The 22,185-nt window shown below is 41.9% G+C and overlaps 2 protein-coding genes across 2 annotated transcripts; both read right to left on the reverse strand.

Moving 5' to 3' along the window:
• Nucleotides 1-4,510: 4,510 nt before the first annotated feature.
• Nucleotides 4,511-19,521, reverse strand: LOC124273883 (15-hydroxyprostaglandin dehydrogenase [NAD(+)]-like). Its single transcript, XM_046709228.1, has 7 exons — nucleotides 19,384-19,521; nucleotides 11,057-11,177; nucleotides 10,526-10,635; nucleotides 9,208-9,304; nucleotides 8,272-8,348; nucleotides 6,165-6,311; nucleotides 4,511-4,709 (listed from the first exon to the last, which is right to left on the reverse strand). Exons 1-6 carry the CDS (start codon nucleotides 19,474-19,476, stop codon nucleotides 6,168-6,170), a joined length of 642 nt encoding a protein of 213 aa, XP_046565184.1. The 5' UTR covers nucleotides 19,477-19,521; the 3' UTR covers nucleotides 4,511-4,709; nucleotides 6,165-6,167.
• Nucleotides 19,505-21,670, reverse strand: LOC124273884. Its single transcript, XM_046709230.1, has one exon. It carries the CDS (start codon nucleotides 21,668-21,670, stop codon nucleotides 19,505-19,507), a length of 2,166 nt encoding a protein of 721 aa, XP_046565186.1.
• Between the last annotated feature and the right edge of the window lie 515 nt (nucleotides 21,671-22,185).

Consider the following 22,185-nt stretch of genomic DNA (forward strand, 5'->3'; position numbering starts at 1 on the left):
CACAATTTTAAGTATTTAATGCTGTCATTTTTATCACCATCACTTATGCTTATTGTGTGTACAGATATTTTCCAGTAGGTGACATTTGGTGCGGAACTGGGGTTGATGTGTTCCGCTTCCTGTGCTCGCAAAACGAGCCGGACAAGTTGGCCAGATATTGTGTTTTATGGTAGTTTAAAGCCCAGAGTGTACCCATGTGCACATGGAATGGCTGTTGATAGCCTGTCTATATTTATAAAAATTATAAGGTTACTATAGAAGTCTATGGGAAAACATTTGGTGGTGTGTAACCTCAACCCACACTGGTTCACGTTTTAGTTTATTATCATTGATGAAAAGTGTCCGTTCTGCTTGGACTTGTGCATCAGACGACTGTAGACATCAATAAAGGTTGCATTTACCATCGCGACCACAAGATCAAGGCATATCATCAGCTTTCGTAAACTTGTCATTGAAGTTTTTCTTCTCATGCGGTTGACATCTGTTGACACCACTTGAAAGTCTATGCCTCATGACCACTTAAGAAATGTATCTGCATCAACGAATCTGAAGACGTGTCTAATGTATGGCTTGTTCAGAGCGAGTGTCGATAGGGTATAATTTATGTGTCACTGTGTGTTGTGAAGCGTGATAGTAATTTCAAAGCACATGATTTACCTATCGTTAAGGTTCTTCACTCAGGAGTCATTGTGTATCATTAAGCATAACGAATGTGAATTTTTTTTTGATATGAGATGTGGGATTGTTAGCTTATTACTGTACTGTTTTTGTCTCTTTTTCGGTATCGGAGGTGGGGTGTGAGATGGAATGTGCGATGTGAGATAAAATGTGTCATTTTTGTTCATTTACTGCTTTGTTTTTGCTCTTTCTAGCAATAAATGTGAGATTATTAGTTAATTATTGTATTGTGCTTCGTGTTTTGCTCATTCTAGCAAGTAATTACTGTATTGTGTACCTAAATTTAGTGTCGGATTTGGGATGTGGGTTGGAATGTGGGATGGAATGTGGGATGTGTGATGTGGGATGGAATGTGGGATGTGTGATGTGGGATGGAATGTGGGATGTGTGATGTGGGATGGAATGTGGGATGTGTGATGTGGGATGGAATGTGGGCTGGAATGTGTGATGTGTGATGTGGGATGGATTGTGGAATGTGTGATGGAATGTGGGATGTGTGATGTGGGATGGAATGTGGGATGTGTGATGTGTGATTGAATGTGGGATGTGTGATGGAATGTGGGATGTGGGATGTGTGATGGAATGTGGGATGTGGGATGTGGGATGGAATGTGGGATGTGGGATGGAATGTGGGATGTGTGATGGAATATGTGATGGAATGTGGGATGTGTGATGTGTGATGGAATGTGGGATGCGTGATGTGGGATGGAATGTGGGATGTGGGATGTGTGATGGAATGTGTGATGTGTGATGTGTGATGGAATGTGGGATGTGGGATGGAATGTGGGATGTCGGATTTCTGGTCATTTGTTGCTTTGTTTTTGCTCATTCTTGCATAAAATGTTGGATTTTTTATGTGGGATGTGGGCTTTTGTTTGAGCTTATTACTGCATTGTTTTCGCATTGTTTTAACATAGTTTCTTTTGTTTGTCCGGACGGATGAACTTTCTATATACTAATGTGACACTGGAGTCAGTTGAGTGCTTTTTTGAATTTCTTGGCATTTTCCAGTTATGTTCTATAAACGGTACGAATGGAAAATGTTTAAATGCTGGCTTCCATAGCAGTGACAGCAAAACAATTCCAGGAGCCAGGAAGACTTAGTGGTTCCACAGTTTGTGTACACATTGCAGTGATACAATTTCAGGAGACTCGGTTTTGAGCCATGTCAAGTTCGTCTGACAGCTTGCAGAGGACTTGGTTACTGTAGGAGTTATATCAGACGACGTTTTTGCTATGGACGCATAAGTTTCCTTGATCTCAGATCTTAAGACAAGCTTTTTTGCATCAGAGAAACTGATGTTTTGAGTAAATTTGATCTTATTGATCTCCATATGCTGTTTCCAGATTGGACAATCTTTGGAAAATGATGAGTGAGTGCCTGCGCAGTGGGTACATTTCTTAAAGGTACTCTCACAATCTTCTGTTGTATGTGTGTGTGCATCACAATATACATACACAGGGCTTGGCATGACCAGCCGATTGGTTGAACCGAGCCCATTCAACCACCCGTCTAGGTGAAGTCAGGGCCGAAGTGGTGTGTTGGGCAAAGGAACACTGTTCCTGGAACCAGTGCCCTCAACCACCAGAATCCCTTCCTCCACCGACACATCGGCGCAACCCACGGCAAACGGGTTGGTGGACCAAATATACCCCCGGGTCCACAACGGGGGGTCGAAGAACTCTTAGCTTTACCCACCACCCACCACGAGGAGGTGGCTCTTCACGGGTGCCTTGGTTGACCAGGGGCGTAGGTGCTGATTCACTTTGGTTGACCAGGGGTCTAGGTGCTATGATTCACTTTGGTTGACCAGGGGTCTAGGTGCTATGATTCACTTTGGCTGACCAGTGGTCAAGGTGCTATGATTCACTTTTGTTGACCAGTGGTCTAGGTGCTATGATTCACTTTGGTTGACCAGGGGTCTAGGTGCTATGATTCACTATGGCTGACCAGGGGTCAAGGTGCTATGATTCACTTTTGTTGACCAGTGGTCAAGTTGCCATGATTCACATTGGTTGACCGGGGGTCTAGGTCCTATGATTCACTTTGGTTGGCCGGGGGTCTAGGTGCTATGATTCACTTTGGGTAGACCAGGGGTCTAGGTGCTATGATTCACTTTGGGTAGACCAGGGGTCTAGGTGCCGATTCACTCTGGTTGACCAGGGATGTAGGTGCTATGATTCAATTTGGGTAGACTAGGGGTCTAGGTTCTATGATTCACTTTGGTAGACCAGGGTTCAAGTTGCTATGATTCACATTGGTTGACCGGGGGTCTAGGTCCTATGGTTCACTTTGGTTGGCCAGGGGTCTAGGTGCTATGATTCACTTTGGTAGACCAGGTGTCGAGGTGCTATGATTCACTTTGGTTGACAATGGGTCTGGGTGTTATGATTCACTTTGGTCGACCAGGGGTCTAGGTGATAAAGGTCACTCCGTAGGTGTGGGGCTGGTGATGTTGGATGGGTAGGGCCAGGGGTGCAGGGTGACTGAGGTCAGGATGAAAGGTAGTGTAAAATGTATGTCCACTTGGGGCGGTACATAAGACCACGTCATGCAAACTAGGTTTTTTCGTACTATGTTTGCAATCGTTGAATATGTGAATATGTGTTCCTTTACTTCATGGCTAAAATTGGACAACAGAGACACAACTGACATGGCGTTTATCATCAGACTGCTTTAGGAGAAGTGAAGAGAACAAACCAAAGGTCTATACACAATGTTTGTCGACCTTACCAAAGCCTTTGACACTGTGTAGTTCTAAATTTTGTCATCCAACGACATGAAGAACAGCACGGCCAGATCAGGTATGGTATCAAACTCTCAAAGTCAAAGTGAAACAGGAGTGTGTCCTGACATAGATCTTCTCCACCATCTTTTTCAGGATGATGCTCAAGCAGGCCACTGAAGATCTTGACGACAGTGTCTAATTTTGAATATCGTTTCAATGACAGCCTGTTCAATGTTAGACGTCTTCATGCTCATTCAAAGACGCCGAGGAACTGATTCGCGACCTCCTCTTTCGTTGATGTTGCTGCTCTTACAGAACAAGGTGACCCTGCAGAACATTACAGCTTGCTTCGCAGAAGATGCCCAGCTGTTTGGACTGGGTTAAAAATGACAGAGGTCTTCCACCAACCTGCACCATCACATCAGATGCCAAACTCGAGATCAACAATACACTGGCAATAGCAAACAGCGCATGTTGCAGGTTGTACAAACGAGTGTTGAAGAACAAACATCTGAGAAGTTTTACATTTACTGATGAAAGAATACATTGTTTCTTTCTTGGATGTTCAATACTTGAAAAGCGGTATTCCACCCGCATGACGACTGTCTGTTAATAATCAAGTCATGACCAGACAATCCAGTCATATAGCATCAAAAGTCTTCTTGAGACACAACCTGAGAATCACCTCGAGGAAAGTTATTAGCCTACAGAACAAGCTCTTCGATGAAATATTTGATTTTTATTTTGCAACGATTCATGCAAAATTAACACACGACTGGAAAGATACCAGTTTATAACTTCTGTACACCACCAATGTACAAATGCAGTCAAGGGTAAATTGATTTCCACATTTAGAATACCTTTTATATAAATGATTTTATATTTATGATTGCTGTACGGCATGAATGTACAAATGAAGTCAAGGATAAATTGACTTCGACATTTAGAATACCTTACAAATTAAGCCTGCTGTAGAATATGTGTTTGGCCTGATGTTACACTTATTCACAGCATAACGTTTACTTGAAAAATCAATAAGTATGTGATATTGATTCAGCATAGTTTTTAATTAAAAAATGAACATAACCTTTTGCTGTGCAGAATTTCACGCCAATCGATGTCAGAACCTCTCTAATGACCAACTGTTTGGCAGTGTCTTTGAGAGTGACTCCTTAAGTTGATTCATCAGTCACCTCTATCTTCACTCTGCGATTCTGTCCTTTGGAACGCGTGTGAATTATGGTGCCGTTACTGTCATCCTCCTCCAGCAGATCAATAACTGAAGCAGCTATGTCTTTTGGACTGAAAAATATGAGGCATCAATATTACCCAAAATCGTTGATATCAGTTTACACAAATCAATTTATCAATCTTCAAACGGCGACCAAGAACTCTTCCTGCTTCAAATTAAGGATGACACAGACGTCCGCTTGGTCTCACATCAGTTTATCTGAAACACAAGCTATGAGCCAATGTGCTACATCTCGTTTGTCTGACATGGCTGGCTGTTTCCCTAGACCTCGTCCACACAGAACAAGTCTGGGATGAGTTGAACCGAGTAAGACCAGAACCAGCCGGTACCGCTATCTTATTTTGATATCTAAACTGGACCATCCTTTAAATCATATGGTGTCTTCAGTGCCCCGCCTCGGCTTCTCAAAATTAACTGAAATGGTCGTGCCACCAGATGTTGACATTGTTAATTTAACTAACTTGCCCCGCCCCTCTATCCTGTTTTACCATCTCTGTTTACGTCATTTACTGTTATATTTACACCACAACAGTTCCTCTCCCCCTCGCTAGTATACTAGGCGTAACCACATGAAATATCATGTATATGTTACATGCATATGTATGAGGTTAGGCGAAATGGGGTTTAATGCCGCGCTTACGACTATTTTGTTTATATGACGACGTGCATGCGTGTGTATGCGTGGCTGCTTGTACTAGCCCCCGCTGTTAAGTATGATTACCCCATTCAGACATATTATACTGACTCCGAGCCTATCAGACCTTGTTGTACCCATTAATGCCGAGCGCCAGGCAGGGACCAACAAGTACCATACTTTAACATCTTTTGGTATGACGCGGCCGGGGATTGAACCCGCGACCTTCCGCTCTCCGGGCAGACGCTCAAAACACTAAACCAGAGAATAATCTCTGCAAAATGGGAAGGATTTCAGAAAAAAATATACCTTACAATGTTGGTCCCATATTAAATGTCTTTGACATGTATTATCCAATACAAATATATGGAATAACGTTTGCGTCAACTGACACTTGACACTGATGTCAAAACTGTTACAGTAATGCCTTACGATGGCATTTAATCGAAACCGATCGGCATACGGAAACAATCCGACGATAGTATTCTGAAATAGTTCACTGAAAGCAACTTTTTGCAGGAACTAACATTAAATTGTCTGCCCTTGAAACACGAGTCGTGAACCTTTGTAGATTCGGGTTCTTGCAGATGACAATGGTTTGTCTAGAGAGCTTCTCAATGGATGTTTGGTCAACTCTGTAGAGTAAACAAGAAACAAAACCCGATCCAAACAAACATAAAACGACGGAATCACAATTAAATAACAAGTCTGCACGTTCGACAGCGACCACTTTTGCGTCACGTTTCTAACACTTCTGGCATTTAGAAACTCATTGCAAGCTGAATCTAATTTAAACATACAAGTACATGCTCCTTCAACATTCCAGCAGCTTCTGACAAGCATGTTTATGTCAAGTACAGAGGATACTTACTCTTCACTTCCAAGTTTTTTCGATAAACTTCATCACGTCCTCAACATACAACGCTTGTTTCATTTGAGCAGGGAGTATAAACGATTCGAATGCTGTGGGGCACACCAAGCAGAATCTCAAGTCCATTTCTTTCAGATAGGGATTTGCCTGGAAAAATTAACGTTCTCACAATGCACCAATTCTATAAGTGGTTCTGTTCTCAGTTTCTTGTCAAAGGTGCCGTTAACGATGGCATCCTTTAAACTGTAAGTGTGTTTTTCGTGTTGCTTGTTTGGACATTACCACATGACGATACATTATCCAATAAACACATCCTTAGTGATTCATTAAGATAATGTTTAGCTCACCAATCATGTTTATGTTCCCCAGAGTCTGCAAATATACTAAGCAGCAAAAGAAACGTCAGTTTGGAATTTTGATTGTATATTTTTGTCAACATCTCCAACTTTACCTGCAAGTCATTCCTTCCCAAACTCAGAATGGAACCCTGGAAATGGTCTCAAAAACGCAACCTGATCTCGGAGATGGTACGGTGTTCTCCATGTTTTTCATGCTACTCATGCTGCACGTGCCGTTCACAGTAATATGCGCCCACAAACCTGGTCGAAACATTCACATTACAAAGTCAGCAGGATGCCGCGACTCACGACAGCTCAGAGGAACCAGGCGCTAGAAAGACTTGAAGCTGGCCACACTGCACAAGCCGTTGCCAATCACTTCCAGGTCAACGTTCGGACCATCTACAGGCTGCAGCAACGTTTCCGGGCTACCAACACCATAAATGATCGCCCCCCGTACTGACAAACCAAGGGTGACCACAAGACGACAAGACCGCCATGTTGTGCAAGCATGTACAGAATCCCTTCATGCAGGCATCCGAAACAGCACGCCAGACAGTGGGAACACACGGACGACCAATCAGTACTGATACAATACGCCGACGTCTTAACAGCGGGAACCTTCATTGCCGTAGACCTTACCGTGGACCTATCCTCACCCCTCGTCATCGGCGTGAACGTCTACTGTTTGCCCTACAACACCAAACCTGGCGATACAGGCAATGGGGAACTGTTCTGTTCACAGATGAGAGTCGGTACTGCGTATCAACTGCAGATGGCAGAACAAGAATGTGGCGACGACGTAGCCAGCGTTACTCAAACCAATGTGTTATGGTAAGACACTCATGGGGAGGTGCAAGCATCATGGCATGGGGTGGACTAGGCCTGAACAAGAGAGTGGGTCCTGTGGTGTTCCAGAACCTTGGTCCAGGCAGAGGAGGCGGCATCACAGCGGTGCGCTACATCGACCAAGTTCTCAGACCCACGTCATACCACATTTCGCATGTCACCGGAACAACATTTTCCAGCATGATAACGCCCGGGCCCATACTGCCAGAGCTACACGGGACTTCCTACAGCAGAACGGTGTCAACATTATGCAGTGGTCAGCCCTTAGTCCTGATTTAACCCAATTGAACATCTTTGGGATGAAATTCAGAGGAGACTGAATAATGTCATACCAAGGCTGAACACAGCCGATTTATTGCGCCAGGCCTTTCTCAGAGTGTGGTTCCAGGTGCCAATGGCCTTCATCAATCGATTGGTGCACACCATGTATAGACGCTGTGCTGCAGTTATTGCCGCTCGTGGTGGTTACACTAGATACTGAAGTCAAGAGTCAAAATGGACTGCAAACGTCCACGTAGTGTCTTAGAATTGTGCTGAGTTATTCATTAATGTGTCAAGATATTGTAGATAACAAAATGTTCTCGATCCGCTTATGATCATTTCTGTAATGATTTGATTACAGTGCCTATCTAATTTTGAATTCGTACTGACGTTTGTTTTGGTGCTGAGTATAGTTATGCGAGACCACTAAGTGATTTCTGTTCTTCTGATTTGCTGATAATTGTGTGTGAATTGCACTGAAATATGTCACTGATTTCGTTTCGTTTCCAGCTTATTTTGTATTTATGATGAAATGAGCAGAATGTAAAGTTAGCATTGTTCATTTATTTTAGGATGGACAAAATGTAAACACTTTATGTAAAATCAGCTATTTGATATTTTGAAAGCAGTTCTTGATAATGTTTAACGCATATACTCACTGCCCAGGATCTTGTGAATCCAACTACCCCGGACTTTGTGGCTGTATATGCTGGGATAGTGTGGAAAGACTCTATTGCTAGAAAAAAACGTCAGAATGCGTTTTGTAAACTCAGCACCTAGATTATCGTTATAATTTACCAAAGTCATCAATACTTGGAAGGTCACATAACCAATATTCATTCTTCAATTCCTGATAGTCTTTGTGATGTTATTATCATTTACACCACCGCCACGTATATATACATTCATAACGAACACGTTCATAACGAACACATGAATTGACGAATATAACGAACTAATTTTTGAGAGGTAATTTGTGTCACGGCGACTTGGTATATATTTCACTCGTTCTATATTCTTCATACACCTGGACTTACCTGAAACGTTTCACCTGTATTTTCACATATACTGAGAGAAAGTACACCGAGTTTGCTTTTTATATAATAAACGTTTAATATAATTTAGAGAAACAATAAGGGTAAAGTGATTTTATTCAGTGAAGTCATGGGAAATATATTTTCAACCACATGATGGTTGCCCTGATGGACGTGAAAATTTGTGAAGATAATACCTACATACTGAACAGGTATTATGCGAATATTGTTTTGAATTTTTTTTTTAAAATATATTTATTTTCGGAAATAATTCTTTTGAAATGTATTTTTGAACTCCTATTAAAGTACAGTTTAGGATAATACAACAAATTGGCCACCCTTCGATAAAGGTCCAACATATCATCGTGACCTCATAAACAGGTTTAAAAGATGACCACAACTTCATTAAAACACTTCAATTTCTTCTTTAGCTCAAAAGGCTGGTTCAAAGCATATGGTAAACAGAACAAAAGCGGTGTTTATATACACGTATTATGTTAGTGGTTCTTTATCATCTTACTGGTACTCATTTATCTCGATAACGGAGGCAACACCACCTACCTGCAACGGAGGACACGTTTACGACCACTCCACCTTTCCCACCTTCATCCTTCCTCATGTGCTTGATGGCGAGGTTCGAACCTCTGATTGTGCCACCCTGCGAAGACAGACAGTTTCATGTGTTTCAATAACATGTACGAAAGCTTTTCTACAGTTGTCTTTACATCTACATTTCCTTCACAGTAAATTACTTTCATACATTTCATGAAGAGCTAAGTTTGAATAATGGTCTTCAGTAACCCATGCTTGTCGAAGAAGAGGATCGGATGGTCAGGTTGACTTGTTGATTTGGTTGACACATGTCATCGTATCATTGGCAAATGTCAGAAAAAGCACTCTGGGTAATGCGAAAGGCTGTAGTCTTGGGGAGCCTTCATATTCCCCGGGAAAAAGTTCTTGGAGGGTTCGAGTAGGCAGCACTTCCTGGTAGAAGTCCCATTCCCTGTATGGGGTGCGTGTAGTTGGGGGCAAGGGCCCAAAGCTGATGATGAGCCTTACCAGCTTGACTGTGCCAGAATCACCCGAACCCTCCCTGGTGCATTTTCATCTTAATCTGTTCAAAATATATGATGAAACCGGTACTGGAAACTGTTCCTGTGTGTCCAAACACTATTACTTTTTTATTCTCTCTTGGCGATGTTCCTCCAGGGTTCTGCAAACGTCGCACAATACTCCTTTCCAATAAAGAAGACTTGACTAAACCAAAAACTTCTGCCCGATCACATGTTGGAAAACTCAATATATCCACAGAGTGTTTGACTAATCTCGTGTCATTACGGCTCTTCCAATGGAATGATTTATAGAAAGCAGTGAAAGCAATACATTTACAGAGACTGTGCATCGCCTTGTCAATGGATGACCTTCCTTGGCCGTTCCTTGGCACAAAGGGCATAGACTCCCCATTGTTTTCGGTGCCCTTCATTTGGTACCTGCTGGGCCTCCTATTACAAAGGACTAAGGTGGTCGTAAGTCACTAAGGTTAAGGTTAACCTCAGTAAAGGTTGCTTCGTGAAAGGAGACCCTGATCTCTTGGCGCAGATCAGGAGAGTGGCTTCTCAGCCCTGCTGACACTCTGGGTAATGCAGAAGGCTGCAGTGATGGGGAGACTTCATATTCTCTGGAAAGTTCTTGGTGGGTTTGACTGGGCAGCACTTCCTGAGAGAAGTCCCATTCGCTGTCTGGGGTGCGTGTAGAGGTGGCAAGGTCTCTGAGCTGATGATGAGTCTTACCAGCCTGACTGCGCCAGGATCACCTGAACAAATACAGTTACAAGTCCTTGACCATCATCTACAGGTCATATTGAATCATGCTCTCTTACCAGGTTAACCATCAGCATCTTGTCAATGTCTATCTTCTCTGTGACGATAGCTGCATTATTGATCATGATATCCACCTGTCCATGGCGTGCCACGACACCGTCGAAGGCCTCTGAGAAACCAAGAAGGACATATATTGAGAAGGGTTCATTACTGTTTTTTTTAAGACAGTAAAACTGATTGAACACTACTGTTGCTACACACGGAACAAAACCTCTTCGAGACTCTGTCATGTCAAAGTAGAAGCATCATCTATAATATTTATTATTCCCTTTTGGGGATAATGTTAGAGACAGATATTATGGTCACGAGTCAGAAGCAAATACCAAGCATCAGTACAAATTCTTACAATCGTGTTTAGGACTTGCTAGTTCTGAAACAACCATCCTTCGCATGAACGTTATTTGATAATTCATGCACACTATGGTTTAGCGGATAAAACGATAGAAATGTTTCACCATGCGTTATTTCTTACACTTTATTTCATTGCCAAAGCAAATAATGTGAAGAAGTAACATCATTTCGCTCCATACCTTTAAAACCCTTTTCGTCAGTTACATCGCACGAGAAGGACACTTTGTCTCCTCCAAACTGACCCTGAAGTGAAGACTCTATCTCAGCACCTCTGTCAGCATGGATGTCAAAGATACACACCTGTGTTAAACGAATGATACATCGAGAATATACCATGATGGTCTGCATAAGTCCTTCTGCCTGGAGAGAGGGGGATTGATGATGAGAAAACGTCAGCAAGTGGTACTAATGGTGATTTGTCTGGCACTTGTCTTTAAACGGACAAGAAAAAACATGTAGCTCTTTGGGGCTTTTTTTCAAATTTCACATCTTTAAAGGATGATTAGTATGTTAGGAACATAAATTTCCTGGAGTCTTTAAGATAAATTCAGTCATGACTTGGAACGAGCTGGTGGTGCTTATGAATGTACCAGACAAAACCAACCTTGTGGAAACTATTGTTAATGCAAACAAGTGTTCCAAAATTGTTTATGTTCGATTATGAGAAAACGTGATCGATTGCTTGGTCGTTTAGTCATTGTGACCAATCTTCGATTATTTCAATTAATCGGATAACCACTAGTATACACACAAGGGGCTCATAACCCCATACTGTCCCACACCATCCCTCCCAAACAGCTTGACTCATCACTGTACCAAATACAAGAACTGTGAAATATTGGGACAGATGCTTTAGCAAGTTAGCAGCAATGCTCTGGAACAATCTACCAGCCATAATCAGAGTCTCTGATTCATATAACTGTTTCAAGAAAGGCGTCAGAACCCATCAGTATAAAATGTTTATACCCCTCGGCAATAGACTCTCACCCTTGTACACTGCTAAGCGCCTTAGAGTGGCATTATGTTAGGACATATAAGGCGCTGTATAAATTTCGCATATTATTTATTGAACCCATGTGGAAAATTGAAACCGGGTCTTTGGCGTGATGAGCGAATGCTTTAACCACTTGGCTACCCAACCTCCCCCTGAGTATACCTTCAAACACATAATTCTGTTTTACAGAATTTTGATATCTATAAATAACTGAAGATAACCAATTTAGGGCTACTGATATCTTACAATGTCATTGAGATATCAAGAACATTTTTCGAGATATCTCTAAATGTGTTTAAGATATCACTAAAACAATTAAATTCACAGTGTTCCCACGTGTATTAGAGTTAACTCAAGATATCTTGAATTCAAATGAACATATCTTGAAATAATGTATGCACATCCACAAACGCTCTAGGCTCTAGAGATATCTTTAACTCTGAGATATTTAAGTTCAATTAGATATATCTTCAATTCTAGCCGTAACTGATGTCTAAAATCAAATTAAAGATATCAGTAATAATTGTGAAGATGTCTTTAAATCAATTATCGGTTTTAAAGATACCTTTAATTCATTTCAAGTAATCTCTAATTCAATTCAGGATATCCTTAATACATTTCAAGGTATCTTCAATTCAATTCAAGATGTCTTTGAAACAATTTAAGATATCAGTAATTTCTCAATATATAATCTCTATTGGAGATATCGTTAATTCATTTCAAGATATCTTCAATTCAAATCAGGGTATCTCTATTTTCATTCAAGATAACTTTAAAACAATTAAACCACCGTCCCATATCACTAACTAGCTGTGTTTGTAAAACCATGGAGCGCATGGTCAATAATCGATTAATCTGGTACTTAGAGGCCAATAACCTCCTTAGTGACCTCCAATGTGGTTTCCGAAAGAACCGAAGTACCATTGACCATCTGGTGCGTCCGGAATCATTTATAAAAAATTCCATTGTCAACAAACAACATATTGTTTCTATCTTTTTCGACTTGGAAAGAGCATATGATACAACGTGGAAACATGGTATCTTAAAAGATTTACATGAATTTGGATTGAGGGGCAGATTACCTCAGTTCATATCTCGGTTTTTAAACAACCGACAATTTCAAGTACGGGTGGGTTCCGCATTGTCTGATTATTTCCACCAAGACCAGGGCGTCCCTCAAGGCAGCATCATGTCTGTCACACTTTCTAGCATAAAAATTAACAGCCTTACTAACGTTTTGAACAGCTGTGTTGATGGGTCCCTTTTCGTGGACGATTTCAATATTTCATGTCGTGGTAGGAACACGAATGCAATAGAAAGGCAGCTACAACTCTGCCTTAACAAATCCAACAATGTGCCAACGAAAATGGCTTTAAATTTTCAAAATCCAAAACAAATTGTATTCACTTTTGTCATAAATACAAACCTCACAAGGATCCAGACCTATCCTCAGATGGTATCCCTATTAAGGTAGTAGAAGAGGCCAAATTCCTGGGACTCATATTCGACCGCCACTTGACATTCTTACCACACATAAAATATTTGAAGACAAAGTGTTTGAAGGCTCTTGACTTCACTTGTACAGATCTTTGGTGCACTCTAAATTATATTACGGTCTGTCTATGGTGGAGCCTGCAAAAGCAATTCAGAAAAATTAGACTCTATCCACCACCAAGGCCTGAGGGTCTGCCTGGGAGCCTTTAGGACCGCTATGGTAAAAAGTCTATATGAGGAGGCTAACGGACCCTCCCGTGTTTTTAACCCTCTCTATGAAACACCCATAGATCCATTTTCACAGACGGATCCAAGGATGATGGCCAAGTTGCCAGTGCTACAGTCATTGGATCGAAGACTGTCTCCTCTAGGATTCCCGACAACAGTTCCATTTTCACTGCCGAGGCCAAAGCTATCTTTTCAGCTTTGACCTATATTAAACAGCAGAATCATTCCAAAAACTTCATCGTTTTCACAGATTCATTATCTTGCCTTCAAGCACTTCAAAATGTTACTTCAAGTCACCCTATAATCCTGGACATCTTGGAACTTTACAATGATCTTTCCACTGGCCATTGTGACATCGTCCTCTGCTGGATGCCCGGTCACGTCGGCATAGCAGGTAACACAAAAGCCGATGCTGCAGCAAAAGCAGCTCTTGACAAGCCCATATCTCCACTGCTGATCCCGTACAGTGATTTCAAACCCACTATCAAAAGCTATACTCGGGACCTCATGCAAAAACGATGGGACACTCAAGTAGGAAGAAATAAACTGTATGAATTGAAACCAACAATTGGTTATACCTACTTGGGTTGTCAGTCAAGACGTGATGAGGTAATTTTACGACGACAGTCGGTTTACTCATGACTATCTGCTGAAAACGGATGGGGATGGACGCCCCATGTGTGTCTCTTGCGATGAGGTTTTCACCATCAAGCATATTCTGCTCGAATGGGTGGACTTATCGTCTGCAAGGGACTCACATTATGATGCAAGAAACCTGAAAGATATGTTCTCCCGCGTGAGCGCTCATCTGTATCATAAATTGTAACTGTGTGAAGTGTGACTATCATAAATTGTAACTGAGAAATGTGACTAACAAATTGCCTGCCTTTAAATTTGGTGCTATGACTTTTTTGCTTTTAAATGACAATGTAATGAATATATGTTTTTGAAATAAAACTCATTCCGAGAATGTACTTACAATGATAATTAATGCAAACTTGTTCTCGTCACTTTATGGCTGAAATAATGCCGATGTGACGCAAAACACAACTCACAGAGCTGTGGAATACGGCGATCGTAGTAATTTCGTATTTCACTCCGATTTCCGTGTTGCACAGATGCTAGGTCTACTTTTTCAAGTGTTCGGCAGTACTCCGATCCTTCCGTTCTGCCTCGAGAGACGGGGTCGGTGATATTACAGGCAGTGTATGAATTAGGGCCCGTCCGACCGCCCGAGGCGGTCTAGATGTGTGACGTACGGTCTAAATTTACAGCTAGCCAGCCTGATGGTCTGGTAAAAAATGTAGATGTTTCATACATCGGAGCAAATTCACCATATTCAAAATCATTCATATTCATTTTGGACTAGCAACATTTTGAAGTTACCAGCCCTGATGTCGGCCTGGGTTTTGGGGTCATTTCATACTTTGTCTGTCAATGGTCTTGAAAGGGTCACTTGTCTTTAAACAGAAGGACTGTTTAGGCGTTCCTGCTATTCATCTATTATTATTATTTTGTTTTCTTATTCTTGCACAAGAAAGATAACAGCCTTGCACACTTTGCTTCAGAAACACTTTGCTTGTATGACCTGTTTTTATTTGTGAAAAGAATTCTATATCACATCAGGGTGTCGATTTCAACAGGGGCTAGGAAAACTGAGATATATTTCTTCTGTTATTACGCATCAGAATGGAAATTCAGGGCGGGGAAAGGGAAACTGAAGAACAAGTATTGAAATGCTTAGTGATGTTTATGGAAAATGAAGTACGTGCCATTAACTGCCACTGCTCTCCGTGTTTAGGAATCACAACTCCGCTTTTTAAAGAACGGTAGGGACTTTCGACAGCTACGTAGGAAATAATGACTACTGAGTATTTTTCTTCCTTACTTATTCATCATTTTCTCCTTCAAGATTACTTCTTTGAGTGGCATGTTTGCAAGTTGGTGACAAACTTTATGGATGAACGTCGCCTCATCCGAATAAAGAAGTTGTTCATCCATAACGTTTGTCCTTATCTCCTTTAAGATTGTTTATTTGTTGAAATATATAACACACATATCTGTCTGTGGGGAAAAGGTCACAACGTTTTCTCGAGATATCACTTGCGTACACCAGCGGAGGTCTTGTCTATATTTATAAAATAATGATCCCCTTGACATTTAATGAGACCAGATTACATGAAACTGCTAACATTGTATTCATCGACACAGACGAGGCAGTGATAACACCGTCTCGCTGCAAAGGTACACGCTTGACGATTGTACTTTGTATGGGAGGATATTATTGCCACAACCTAAACGAAATACCATCTACGTGGATTTAGGTGTATAAAATATAATCTAAGAAGCATCGAATTGGTATCCATATTTTCTCGAGAATTTGACGTTAATTCGGGATCTTCTGTTTGGGTTTGTCGTTTAATGTCGCACTTATCAATATTACAGCTATATAGCAACGGTCTGTACATAATCGCGTCTGGACCAGACAACCCAGTGATCAACATCACGATCAACGCAGTTGGGATACGATGACATGTGTCAACCAAGTCCGCGAGTCTACCCACCAGATCCCGTTAGTCGCCTCTTACCACGAGAATGGCTTGCTGAAGACCAGTTCATGGATCCGAGGGTCTTCTTTATGTAACCTCTCTCTTAATCAGTCATGTCCGACTTCCAACCTTGACGCATCTTTTTGAGGCCCTATCAGAACATTTTTTAAAGTAACGTTTAATTTAAGGGTGTGGATGTTTGTTAAATGGTTATATTAAAGTGTGATGTTTGTTTTTAAACACTGATACGTTGAAATGATTTCAGTAAGTTGTGAAAAGACTAAATATGTCAAATGAAAGTAAACGAGTAACATGCGGCCAAACATTTAAACATAGTATGCATGCTATTATAAGAAATATCTAATGTTTAATTAAACTATACTGAACCACTGCTTTTCAAAACCAAATGCAAAAAATTGTTCTTGCAAGGTGGTATTTTTGTTATGATTGTACTGTTTTCTTAACATGTTTTTCAATCAAAATTGACAGTTATTACTAACATATCGACCAAACACACCGAAAAAGGCAGACATGGTAAAAGGTTCAGTATGATATTCCTGAAAATGCAAATGCACGTGCAAGTCGAATTGAATTGCTTTATTTCATTTGATATTCAGGCCAACGGCCTATTACAACATAGAATGCAATATAATAGCATAGTGCGCATGCGTAAAGTATGCATATTCATATGTGTAATAATATATTGGTACATGATTCATGTGTGTGGGAATAATATAGAAGTTCTCAAATTCATTGCATGATGTAAATACATTGTAACATTTCTAATAATGCTTTCATTTTTATTTGACATTAGGTAAACAAATTGATCTATAGAAATCGTCCTCACATCGATATATTGTTTTCTAATGTGTGAAAGTGTTCGGCAACCCAAACGAAAATTGTATTCATCCTCTATATCTCACGATTTACATAATTTATACAGTCGTTTTTTTCGCTCGATACCGTTCATCCTACCAATTTCGATTTTTTAGTGGGAGTGTGCCGCAACGACAGTTTGCCAAAATACTCCTAAATTTGTTCATTTGTATTTAATTGATATACTCTTCAGTTTCAAATCTATACTTAAACAATTTGTAGCTATGAAGTTTAGACCTACTGTTTATTGAATTAAACCAATCTGATATGAACATATCTGTCATTCTTTGTTTACATTCCTGGAGAAATAAGTTTATGTTTTGCACCCCTTGATTTACCCATACATACATAAATCTACTAGAGCATAAAATGTTTCTAATCTTGGTAACCTTGTTTACTTTTCCGTTAGTATCATAAAGAAGTGACATTCTGTAACATTTTTTGACATATCTATGGTCAGGCATCCTGTTTATTTTAACATACATACATACATACATACATACATACATACAAATACTTATATAGCGCCAATATCCGTAATCCGCTCAAAGGCGCTCTGGCTCTAAGATGGTCAAGATATCACATATAGTTCAAATGCTTCACCAAAGAGACATGTCTTCAGATTTGATTTAAAAACAGCTAAATCTGGTTGTGTTCTGAGGTGAGATGGAAGATTGTCCCAGTGTTTAATGACTCTTACTAGCGTGTTAACAAATATTCACCAAGGACAGCATAATTTGGTGTCTTAACTGCCAGTTGTAAATATCTCTTACAAGCTAGTCACTGAATTCTTTCTGGTTCATCGTATTGTTTAAATCCCCAAATTTCACATCCGTATGTTACGATTGGAAATATTTTGGTATCGAAAATATGGAAAAATATCTTGCAATTTATAGAGCAGTTCATATTAAATGTCTGTATAACACTACCCTTCCTGGGCTCTTCTACTAATAGCATATTTCCATGATAACTGAGGAGTGAAATATGTACCTAGGTATTTATAACTATTCACAACTTTTAACTCTACTCCATCAAATTCCCCCATTTCTCATTTGTACGTAACACACATCCCTTTCTGAAAACCATTATATTTGATTTTGCCATATTGACGTTCAATCCAAATTCGATCGAAAAGGAAGAAAGAATGTTTAACTGTTTTTGGAGGTCCTTACCCACATTAGAAATCAACACTATGTCGTCAGCAAAAAAGCAGAAGTAAATATATATGTACAAGATCAGGAATAAGCTGTAGCCCATAGCAGTCTGAACATTCAGTACTAGTTGCTAATTCGTTTATGTATACTGAAAATATCAAAGGTCTCATAATGTAACCTTGTTTTAAACCGACATGACATTTGAAGATTTATTATTATCATAGGATATTTATATAGCGCACATATCCACGCACTAGTGCATGTTCAAGGCGCTGGTATTTTTCCCCTCGATCATTGGATGTCAATATCAACTGCACATCGTATTAGCAATCTCAACTCCCTGGGGAGTATGCAACTCTTGCTGCCACTAGCTGCACCGAGTTATTGAGGCTTTCTCCTCCTAACGAGGTACACATTCACAGCTGGGTGGACTGGGACACATAGTCACAGCACTGTGTCCAACTTCACTTCACGTTGCTGTACCCGCACCTAGGTGTTTGCACGTATTCATGTGGCCACCTGGACATATACCAACGGATTCGTGGGTTCTTTTAAGTGCACGGGGTTGTGTACTGTACACTATGGGTTGTGACAAAACGGAAAGGGTCTGCACACAAAGTTGACCCCAATGTTTTTACACCCGGTCACAGGTTGGCTCGATCCCGGCACCTCAACCTCGCTGGATCAGTAGCCTGGCGCCTTAGCCAGCTCGCCCACCGCGAACATCATTGGCAGATGAAGTTAATTTTTCAAAATGTTTTGAATTGTCATTGCAATAATCAAGATAGAAATTGTAATTGGTAAAACGATGACTATAGATGCACTTTGTACCAAGACGAAACTAATCTGGGATACCATCGAGGTACTCGCGGAGACAATAACAGTAAAAAGAGCAACAACTAGTCCCCGGGAATTGTGCATGTCACGCTGACATCTGTGTTGTAACATGACAACGTTGTTTAACTTACCCAACAAGCGGAACGTTCGCTTTTGTTAAAAAACGTGAACGCCTTATGCAAGTTCTATAACTTAATATTATCTGTGTCATATGAGTAATACTCATTGGTCAAAGAGCTCTTCCCAAAGGGAAATGCAAATACGATATAAAAACACTAACGACACCAGCTGAGGCGACGCCACTGAATGAGGCCACGGGAACTGCAAACTGTGCGTTTGACCATAGGATGAAAAACTGATGATTCTTGCGTTACCTTGGCTTCTTTCTCCAGCAAAGCTCTGACTATTGCTTGTCCAAGCCCACCTGCACCGCCGGTAACTATGGCAACTTTTCCTTTGATGTGCATGGTCCAAAATACCTAGGTGACGACAGATTTATGGAGGAGGAGTCCGAGATGTGTGCTTTGGCTGTTGTGTAACAATCTGCCCAGGTTGAGAAATGTCCCGAGATGTCTGCTTTGGCTGTTGTGTGACAATCTGCCCAGGTTGAGAAAAGTCCCAAGATGTGTGCTTTGGATGTGATGTAACCATCTGCCCAGGTTGAGAGATGTCCCGAGATGTGTGCTTAGGCTTGTGTGTAACAACTGGCCCAGTTTGAGAGATGTCCCAGGATGTGTGCTTGTGTGTAACAACGGGCCCAGTTTTAGAGATGTCCCAGGATGTGTGCTTGTTTGTAACAATCTGCCCAGACTGAGAGATGTCCCGAGATGTGTGCTTAGGCTGTGATGTAACCATCTGCCCAGGTTGAGAGATGTCCCAAGATGTGTGCCTAGGCTGTGATGTAACAATGGGCCCAGGCTGAGAGATGTCCCGAGATGTGTGCTTAGGCTTGTGTGTAACAACTGGCCCAGTTTGAGAGATGTCCCAGGATGTGTGCTTGTGTGTAACAACGGGCCCAGTTTTAGAGATGTCCCAGGATGTGTGCTTGTTTGTAACAATCTGCCCAGACTGAGAGATGTCCCGAGATGTGTGCTTAGGCTGTGATGTAACCATCTGCCCAGGTTGAGAGATGTCCCAAGATGTGTGCCTAGGCTGTGATGTAACAATGGGCCCAGGCTGAGAGATGTCCCGAGATGTGTGCTTAGGCTTGTGTGTAACAACTGGCCCAGTTTGAGAGATGTCCCAGGATGTGTGCTTGTGTGTAACAACGGGCCCAGTTTTAGAGATGTCCCAGGATGTGTGCTTGTTTGTAACAATCTGCCCAGACTGAGAGATGTCCCGAGATGTGTGCTTAGGCTGTGATGTAACCATCTGCCCAGGTTGAGAGATGTCCCAAGATGTGTGCCTAGGCTGTGATGTAACAATGGGCCCAGGCTGAGAGATGTCCCGAGATGTGTGCTTAGGCTTGTGTGTAACAACTGGCCCAGTTTGAGAGATGTCCCAGGATGTGTGCTTGTGTGTAACAACGGGCCCAGTTTTAGAGATGTCCCAGGATGTGTGCTTGTTTGTAACAATCTGCCTAGACTGAGAGATGTCCCGAGATGTGTGCTTAGGCTGTGATGTAACCATCTGCCCAGGTTGAGAGATGTCCCAAGATGTGTGCCTAGGCTGTGATGTAACAATGGGCCCAGGCTGAGAGATGTCCCGAGATGTGTGCTTAGGCTTGTGTGTAACAACTGGCCCAGTTTGAGAGATGTCCCAGGATGTGTGCTTGTGTGTAACAACGGGCCCAGTTTTAGAGATGTCCCAGGATGTGTGCTTGTTTGTAACAATCTGCCCAGACTGAGAGATGTCCCGAGATGTGTGCTTAGGCTGTGATGTAACCATCTGCCCAGGTTGAGAGATGTCCCAAGATGTGTGCCTAGGCTGTGATGTAACAATGGGCCCAGGCTGAGAGATGTCCCGAGATGTGTGCTTAGGCTTGTGTGTAACAACTGGCCCAGTTTGAGAGATGTCCCAGGATGTGTGCTTGTGTGTAACAACGGGCCCAGTTTTAGAGATGTCCCAGGATGTGTGCTTGTTTGTAACAATCTGCCCAGACTGAGAGATGTCCCGAGATGTGTGCTTAGGCTGTGATGTAACCATCTGCCCAGGTTGAGAGATGTCCCAAGATGTGTGCCTAGGCTGTGATGTAACAATGGGCCCAGGCTGAGAGATGTCCCGAGATGTGTGCTTAGGCTTGTGTGTAACAACTGGCCCAGTTTGAGAGATGTCCCAGGATGTGTGCTTGTGTGTAACAACGGGCCCAGTTTTAGAGATGTCCCAGGATGTGTGCTTGTTTGTAACAATCTGCCCAGACTGAGAGATGTCCCGAGATGTGTGCTTAGGCTGTGATGTAACCATCTGCCCAGGTTGAGAGATGTCCCAAGATGTGTGCCTAGGCTGTGATGTAACAATGGGCCCAGGCTGAGAGATGTCCCGAGATGTGTGCTTAGGCTTGTGTGTAACAACTGGCCCAGTTTGAGAGATGTCCCAGGATGTGTGCTTGTGTGTAACAACGGGCCCAGTTTTAGAGATGTCCCAGGATGTGTGCTTGTTTGTAACAATCTGCCCAGACTGAGAGATGTCCCGAGATGTGTGCTTAGGCTGTGATGTAACCATCTGCCCAGGTTGAGAGATGTCCCAAGATGTGTGCCTAGGCTGTGATGTAACAATGGGCCCAGGCTGAGAGATGTCCCGAGATGTGTGCTTAGGCTTGTGTGTAACAACTGGCCCAGTTTGAGAGAGATGTCCCAGGATGTGTGCTTGTGTGTAACAACAGGCCCAGTTTTAGAGATGTCCCAGGATGTGTGCTTGTTTGTAACAATCTGCCCAGACTGAGAGATGTCCCGAGATGTGTGCTTAGGCTGTGATGTAACCATCTGCCCAGGTTGAGAGATGTCCCAAGATGTGTGCCTAGGCTGTGATGTAACAATGGGCCCAGGCTGAGAGATGTCCCGAGATGTGTGCTTAGGCTTGTGTGTAACAACTGGCCCAGTTTGAGAGATGTCCCAGGATGTGTGCTTGTGTGTAACAACGGGCCCAGTTTTAGAGATGTCCCAGGATGTGTGCTTGTTTGTAACAATCTGGCCCAGTAATCATCTTTTAGAGATGTCCCAAGATGTGTGCTGTGTGTA

Source organism: Haliotis rubra, unplaced genomic scaffold, assembly GCF_003918875.1.
Source record: "Haliotis rubra isolate DU_JTF1 unplaced genomic scaffold, ASM391887v1 Scf1850, whole genome shotgun sequence".
In the NCBI taxonomy this organism is placed as follows: Eukaryota; Metazoa; Mollusca; class Gastropoda; order Lepetellida; family Haliotidae; genus Haliotis; species Haliotis rubra.